This window comes from Triticum aestivum, chromosome 5B (genome assembly GCF_018294505.1).
Source record: "Triticum aestivum cultivar Chinese Spring chromosome 5B, IWGSC CS RefSeq v2.1, whole genome shotgun sequence".
Classification (NCBI taxonomy): domain Eukaryota; kingdom Viridiplantae; phylum Streptophyta; class Magnoliopsida; order Poales; family Poaceae; genus Triticum; species Triticum aestivum.
Genome location: NC_057807.1, coordinates 389,003,995 through 389,011,990, shown reverse-complemented (window position 1 = coordinate 389,011,990; position 7,996 = coordinate 389,003,995). Strand labels below are relative to the sequence as shown.

The window sequence follows — 7,996 nt, the reverse complement described above, 5'->3', positions numbered from 1 at the left end:
TCCTCTAACACTTTGGCACAATTTTTCGATCCATCGTTTTCAAGAAAGACATTATAAAGATGAATTATATGTGGCAACCTCAATTCCATTTTTTTGTAGTTTTCTTTTATAAGCCAAGCTAGTGATAAAACAAGGAACTAAAAGATTCAATTGCAAGATCTAAAGATATACCTTCAAGCACTCACCTCCCCGCAATGGCGCCGGAAAAGAGCTTGATGTCTACTACGCAACCTTCTTGTAGAATCATGTTGGGCCTCCAAGTGCAGAGTTTTGTAGGACAGTAGAAAATTTCCCTCAAGTGGATGACCTAAGGTTTATCAATCCGTGGGAGGCATAGGATGAAGATGGTCTCTCTGAAACAACCCTGCAACCAAGAGTCTCTTGTGTCTCAACACACCCAATACAATGGTTAATTGTATAGGTGCACTAGTTCGGCGAAGAGATGGTGATACAAGCGTAATATGGATGGTAGATATGGGTTTTTGTAATCTGAAAAAATATAAAAACAACAAGGTAACTAGTAACAAAAGTGAGCGAAAACGGTATTGCAATGCTTGGAAACAAGGCCTATGGTTCATACTTTCACTAGTGCAAAGTCTCTCAACAATGATAACATAATTAAATCATATGGCAATCCCTCAACATGCGAAAAAGAGTCACTCCAAAGTTCCTATCGCGGAGAACATAAGATGAAATTACTTGTAGGGTATGAAACCACCTCAAAGTTATACTTTCTGAACAATCCATTGAGCTATTCCTAAAAGTGTCACAAAAAGCCCTAGAGTTCGTAGTAAAATAACACCATATGATACACATCAATCAACCCTAATGTCACCTAGATACTCCAATGTCACCACAAGTATTCGTGGGTCAATTATACGATATGCATCAAACAACTTTAGATTCATAATATTGAATCCAACACAAAGAACTTCAAAGAGTGCCCCAAGATTTCTACCGGAGAAAAAAGGACGAAAACATGCATCAACCCCTATGCATAGACAACCCCAATGTCACCTCAGGAATCCGCGAGTTGAGTGCCAAGACATACATCAAGTGAATCAATAGAACACCCCATTGTCACCACGGGTATCCCATGCAATACATACATCAAGTGTTCTCAAATCCATAAAAGTATTCAATCAGATAATAGTGAAACCTCAAAGGTAAAACTCAATTCATCACAAGAAGATAGAGGGGGAGAAACATCATATGATCCAACTATAGTAACAAAGCTCGTAGTACATCAAGACCATGTCAGATCAAGAACACGAGAGAAAGAGAGAGAGAGAGAGAGAGAGAGAGAGAGAGAGAGAGATCAAACACATAGCTATTGGTACATACCCTCGGCCCCGAGGGTGAACTACTCCCTCCTCGTCATGGAGACCATCAGGATGATGAAGATGGCCACCGGTGATGATTTCCTCCTCCGGCAGGGTGCCAAAACGGGGTCCCGATTGTTTTTTCGTGGCTACAGAGGCTTGCGGCAGCCGAACTTCTCATCTAGGTTTCTTTTCAGGGGTTTTGGTACTTATAGGAATTTTTGACGTCAAAAGAAGTCAGGGGGGTTCCCGAGGAGTCCACAAGCCAGGGGGCGCGCCCTAGGGGGGCGCCCCCCACCATTGTGGTTGCCTCAGGACTCTTCTTGCACAACTCCGATGCTCTGTGGGCTTCATCTGGTCCATAAAAATCACCGTAAATTTTTAGCATGTTTGGACTACGTTTGATTTTCCTTTTCTGTAGAACTCAAAAACAAGGGAAAAATAGAAACTGGCACTGGGCTCTAGGTTAAAGGTTAGAGCAAAAAAAATAAAAAAATAGCATATTAATGCATATAAAGCATCCAAAATAGATAATATAATAGCATGGAATAATTAAAAATTATAGATACGTTGGAGACGTATCAATGTTCACAAATCAAATCCTACCAGATGCTCTCAAACCAAACCCTACCACATGCTCTCAGATCGAGGTACAACGAGTACAAAGAAGGCAGTTATTGAACTCACAGAGGCCATCACTGCAGCTCGATGGAGACACCGAACAAGTCGGTGAAGAGGAGGACACGAGTCGTCGCCGCCGTGGACCGTCGGTCGGAGAAGAAGCACCGCTTACCTACTCGTCGGTGCCGATGCGCATCAAAGGGAAAGCTCAAAAAGGGAGAGAATGGTGGCAGGAATTTCGGCGGTGAGGCGAAGGGGGCTATATAGGGCGACCGAATCGACGGGGAGTAACCTGAAATCCTGCCACCAATTTTTTGAAGACGCGCACAAACTCGCTCCATCTCCATGGTCGCATGAGCTACGCGCCGCGTTCCCCTTCCCTGCTTTGGCCGAGCTTGGCTCGCTAGAAACTGCCAATTCGGTGATTCCTAACGGGCCTGGCTGTGAGATGCTTTAAACATCATGTTATGCAGACGAAACAGTGAATGTGGGCAAACAAACAACCCAATTTATTCCCGCACGGGCCTAGTTGGGCCTCATGCAAGTAACCAAACATGTCCTTAGCTTAGCGTTGTATGCACGAATTCATAGGAAGTGTATATATGTTCTTCGGCGATCTCTTTCCCAAGCCAGCGAAAATAGTCACTAGGGTCATCTTCATAGACTATTAAAAGTCAACACTAATTTCTCTCCAATAAGCAAAAAAATTAGCAGCACTGGTTTTACCGAGTATGGCGTTTTGGATATCAGCCTCCATGGAGGCCAAATTTTGAAAAATTCAAAAAGTTAAAATTTTTTGTTTCAAAAAAATCTGAAAAAAAAATGTACAAGCAAACAAGGATGTGAGATGTATGTGTGTAAAATTTCAGGATGAAATACGTTGAAATGCGACCTGTACAGAAAAGAAAAATTGTACAAGTAAACAAGGATGTGAGATGTATGTGTTAAAAATACCCAGATTTTTTCCGCACAACCCTTATTTCACCGTATTTTGTCATGAAAACTTACACACTTGTGCACTATGCCTTCATCTATATTTGTATTTTTTTCATAATTTTTTGAAATGTAAATATATGAATTTTGAATTTTGCATTTGGAAGCCTCCATGGAGCTCAGCCTCCAAAATAGTGTTTTTAAGATGTAGTTATCTCGTTGTTATAGCGACGATATAAAGGTGTGGTGTGGTCCCAGCCTAAAGCGTCCAGGCTAGTAATACTTTTGGCCTGTGTCGTCCCCATATCGTCCATACTAGATCGGCAATGCGCCTTGGCACGAGGGTGCCGGCCCAACCGATATGGCCAAGCGATAGAAGATCAAACCTCATGATGCACCAGTAGGAAGGAAGTTTAGCACATGTAAAACGTCAACAACCGATTTTCTGGTTGAGGGGAAAGAATAAACATTCCAGAAGAGTAACATCGTCGAGTTCAACAATCATGAGATTGTAAAAATTAATCCGCCCCGGAAGTAGCGCAACATCAAGTTCAATGCAGTCACGAGATTACAAAAACTAATTAGCTCACATTAAGTTCAGTTATACGAGCAGGAACATAAGAGAGCAAAAACCACCACAACGGCAATGGAGGCGATAAAACTATGAAGTGATAGTTAGGCATAGATAGCTTAGTTCAACTGCCTCCATGAGTGCTATTCCATACGAATCTGGTGTGAATAGTTTGTAAGATAGATGACCACATAATGGTTTTGTATAGAAAATGCACTTGTGATTTCCTTCTAAAGTGTATGTACAGTGAGCGATGGTTTCCCCTTCTAATCTTGAAGGCGATCGCCTTCGCCAACGGATGGATCAAGGCGCCCCTCATCCAGTCAAGCGCAGAAGTAAAAAAATGCAGACCAGTGGCAAATCAAACAAGTTCAGGCTAAGCCTAGAGAATCGAGGTAGAGGGAGGCGTCGAGGACAAGGGAGACCTTAACCTTGATGCTGGGCGCCGTTCCCGAGAGAGAAGGAAGGAGGATGGCCCCTCGCTCCTCCTCTGCCGGCATCGAGTTGGTGGTGGTGCTGCTGCAGAGATATCACAAACCGATGAGTATATGGCATCGGCAAAATCACGTCGGGAATGAATTTCGTTAGAACCAAAATTGTACTCGTTGTACTGCTGTACAATAGTAGAGCCAGACATGCCTCATACGAATCAAAACCATTGAGCACAGACAACAATCCTTCCGAGTAAAACATCCATGGACAAGCATGAAGATAAAAGTTTAGACTTTAGCGGCAACAGATTGACTGTCTAGCATGACTTTAAACAATCTTACTTAAAAGTAGGTGTGAAATCTCTAAACCATTAGGCTATTATTACTTGAGAAAAACTGAACTTGTGCGAGCGTAACAAAAACAGGTTGGTTCAGAATAGATAATAACAGATAATGCTGCATATTCAGTCATACAATACACTGAACATCCAAAAGGGATGGATGGATGGATGCCACGGTTTTTAGACAAAATTTTAAGTGTAAGCATACGATTGGTTTTACTTGCAGTTGATATGCTGGTGCATTTGCAAGCCCCGGACGGCTGGCCCCTCAATCCTCCCCTCCCTTCATCGAGTTGGTGCTGCTGCAGAGATAGCATAACTTAGTATATGGCATCAGCAAAATCACATCAAAAATAAATTTTATGGATGCACAAATCATTCTCCTGTCATGAACTACTACTACTACTACTGATACTACCACCAGTGCAAACAATCCTAGCTACCGCAACACACACACATCCAATGTAGAAGTGATTTTATCAAACTGAATGAATACTACTGAATGAATAACAGAGTTCATCTCGGAAGCTTTATGATAGGAGTAGCACTGAACAAGATTACAAGAGGCGTGCATCTAAATTCTAGAGAACTGTTGTGGAAACAAGTAACTCAATTCTTACAGCAGTAGCACTCAACTAAATTCAGTCAAGCGCATCAGGAGAAAAATGCAGACCAGCAGCAAATCAAACAAGTTGAGGCCAAGCCTAGAGAATCGAGGTAGAGGAAGGCATGGAGGACAAGGGGGACCTTAACCTTGATGCTGGGCGCCGTTCCCGAGAGAGAAGGAAGAAGGATGCATCGAGTTGGTGCTGCTGCTGTAGAGATATCATAAACTGATGAGTAAATGGCATCAACAAAATCACATCAGAAATGAATTTTGTTAGAACCAATAATTATTTTTGTTGTACTTCTGTACAATAATAGTAGAGCCAGACATGCCTCATACGAATCAAAACTATTTAGCACACACAACAATCCTTCCTAGTACATCCTCTAGTAACAAACATGAAGATAAAAGTTTAGACATTAGCGGCAACAGATTGACTGTCTAGTATGACTTTGGATCAATCTTATTTGAGAAAAGTAGGTGTGAAATCTCTAAACCATTCGGCTATTATTATTACTTGAGAAAAACTGAACTTGTGCACGCATAACAAAAACAGGTTGGTTCAGAAATATAAAATAACAGAGAATGCTGCGTATTCAGTCATACAATACACAGAACATCCAAAAGGGATGGATGGATGGATAGATGCCGCAGTTTTTAGTCAAATTTAAGTCTAACCATTCGGTTTTACTTGCAGTTGATATGCTGGTGCATTTGCAAGTTGAATCCAACTCAATACATGATATAATAACAGTCCATTGAAAGTTGTAACAAAATCAAAACTTTGACCCGCAGAACCGCAAGACAAGGAGCAGAGTGGCGAAGTTTGCATCATCACAATCCTCTTGTACAGACAAAAAGGACACCCACTGCAACAACAGTATATAATAGGCACATACACATCATGCTGTATAATTGACACGCAAAAAGAAAAATGCAGCACGAAGGGGAATACTCTAGTTCTATAGAAGCGACAGGACCACGATGGATTCAACAACCTATCATGTCAATGGTCAACACACAGAACTGAAATGTACTATCACTTCCATACAACCGAGGATTTAAAGATTAGACTGCAAGAACATAACATATAAGGATTTAACTTTTTCTCAAAGTATTATATGGATTTATCAGTCGATCCACCAGAAGGGTAGCTTTAAACTTCTAATATTCTTATTTTATTCTACATAATAAATCCATTCAAGCAATTTATTTTGTACCATTGATCAAGTACTTCCTGTAAGAAAGCATACACGGTGGTTCAGTTTGGCACATACCACAGTAGGACCTAATTGGCGCTCTTCCACTTCTCCGCTACCATCGCCTTTGGTAAACAAACAAAAGGCAAATCAATATGAAATTCATTTAATTAAACTAATCAGATAACGTAGCTTTTATCTATAGACGATTCGGTTCACCTCTTCTCATGCCTACTATACTATAAATGGCAAGCACTTAAGAATGAAACTGAATACTTCATCCAATGATCAATTCAGCTACCATGCCTAGCTATGCTGATGGTGATGCTGGTTTCTTTTTTACCCAGGGTGAAAGGGACATGTAGAGCAGAGCGGGCTGGCTGTGCCCGTCCATAAGGTTCCCCGTGCCACATACTCGACCAGAAGCCCTGGTTGTGTCAACCTAAAGTTAAACGGCATGTTGAACAACAGATGATATGAAACTCACATTCTTTTTGAATGGGGTGAGAAAATATCAACTACTCTGCTCATGAGATGCAACATGAACTTTTGTAGTCCTCGTGCCGAGGTGCATCATTTTTCGACAAAGAAAATATATTAATATCGCATAGAGCCGAGGTGCATCATAAATCGACCTTACCGGTACTGTAGGCTTACACTGACCACAGGAAGTAGCCAGACCGCAGGTTCTTCTTGGCAGCCGAGTCATACCTGCAGCAATATCAAATGGATTACTACATGCTGATCTTTGTTTGCAGATTTCTCCTATACAGCACCCGTTCTACGTTGGGGATCTCTGTCCCCTTTACCCAACTGTGCTTTCTTCGTCAGATCAAGAAGGATTCTTCGAAACCTACTCGTAATTGCTAGTTTCTACAGACCAAACCGCGGCGAATTGGATGGGTTGGATCGGTGTATCCATCCCATAAAGATCGGGATTCAGGTTTCACAGGACGACCTTAATTAATGGCTACGTTGAATCTGAATTTCCAGTTACAGTACAAGCTGTTTCACATGGCGCTAGATGTGCTAGCTGGAATGTAGTAGTAGTAGTAGTACAATGGCGCTTGCTTTTCTTTGCTTCCACATGGTTTCAATAGGCTATGAATCATCATTATATTCTCACAATATTAAGTCTACAGCAAGTAATCAGGAAAAAAAACTTGAACAAACAGAGGATGCAAGAGGGAGCAGGGAGGGGTGAGGAAAGAGGGAGGGAGGGAGGAAGGAGGGAGGAGTGGTCGCTACCTGCCTATGGACGGGTCGCCGGCGCAGCTTCGGGCAACGGCGTTGCTAGGCGGGAGCGGCTGCTCCAGGGAGGGAGGCGCTGCTGGGCAGGAGCGGCTCCTCCAGGGAGGGAGGCGCTGCTGGGCTCAAGTACCGGCGGCGGGGCAGCGGATGTGACGGCCGGCAAGGCGTGGTGGCGGGCTGGCGGTGGTGGAGGTAGGCCACGACCCCGTCCAAATCAAGGGGGCGAGGCTGAGCCCCCTCGCCCGCGGCCCCGTCCCGGTTCGCTGTGTGTGGTGGCCCCGGAAGATGCGGAGGTGGAGGAAACGAAAGGAGAGGCGTAGTGCCGGTGTCAAAACCGGCGGATCTTGGGTAGGGGGTCCCGAACTGTGCGTCTAGGCGGATAGTAACAGGAGACAAGGGACACGATGTTTTTATCCAGGTTTGGGCCCTCTCGATGGAGATAAAACCCTACTCCTGCTTGATTAATATTGATGATATGGGTAGTACAAGAGTAGATCTACCACGAGATCGGAGTGGCTAAACCCTAGAAGCTAGCCTATGGTATGATTGTTGTTCGTCCTACGGACTAAAACTCTCCAGTTTATATAGACACCGGAGAGGGCTAGGGTTACACAGAGTCGGTTACAATGGGAGGAGATCTTCATATCGTATCGCCAAGCTTGCCTTCCACGCCAAGGAAAGTCCCATCCGGACACGGCACGGAGTCTTCAATCTTGTATC

General features: G+C 43.3%; 1 protein-coding gene across 19 annotated transcripts; it reads right to left on the bottom strand.

Annotated features, from left to right (window-relative positions):
* Nucleotides 1-1,384: 1,384 nt before the first annotated feature.
* On the bottom strand, nt 1,385-7,640 carry LOC123112001 (uncharacterized). 19 transcript variants are annotated; one of them, XR_006455002.1, is made up of 7 exons: nt 7,274-7,636; nt 6,666-6,736; nt 6,104-6,150; nt 4,973-5,034; nt 4,428-4,518; nt 3,879-3,966; nt 1,385-1,676 (listed from the first exon to the last, which is right to left on the bottom strand). XR_006455002.1 is itself a non-coding variant. In XM_044532897.1 (6 exons), exons 2-6 carry the CDS (start codon nt 6,732-6,734, stop codon nt 4,488-4,490), a joined length of 339 nt encoding a protein of 112 aa, XP_044388832.1. In that variant the 5' UTR covers nt 6,735-6,736; nt 7,274-7,640; the 3' UTR covers nt 3,535-4,487. The 19 variants fall into 19 exon arrangements, 2 of the variants coding, with proteins under 2 accessions (XP_044388832.1, XP_044388833.1); XR_006455000.1 differs by having other exon boundaries at nt 1,387-1,676; nt 4,440-4,518; nt 7,274-7,635; XR_006454996.1 differs by having other exon boundaries at nt 1,390-1,676; nt 3,879-4,521.
* Between the last annotated feature and the right edge of the window lie 356 nt (nt 7,641-7,996).

What these genes read in the sequence shown, in the direction of transcription:
- LOC123112001 (XM_044532897.1), bottom strand. Translation starts at nt 6,734, where the DNA reads ATGACTCGGCTGCCAAGAAGAACCTGCGGTCTGGCTACTTCCTGTGGT. An exon ending in GCCAATTAGGTCCTACTGTG is followed by an intron (nt 5,035 to 6,103) that starts GTATGTGCCAAA and finishes ATATCTCTACAG; the next exon opens with CAGCAGCACCAACTCGATGC. An exon ending in GAACGGCGCCCAGCATCAAG is followed by an intron (nt 4,522 to 4,972) that starts GTTAAGGTCCCC and finishes CTATCTCTGCAG; the next exon opens with CAGCACCAACTCGATGAAGG.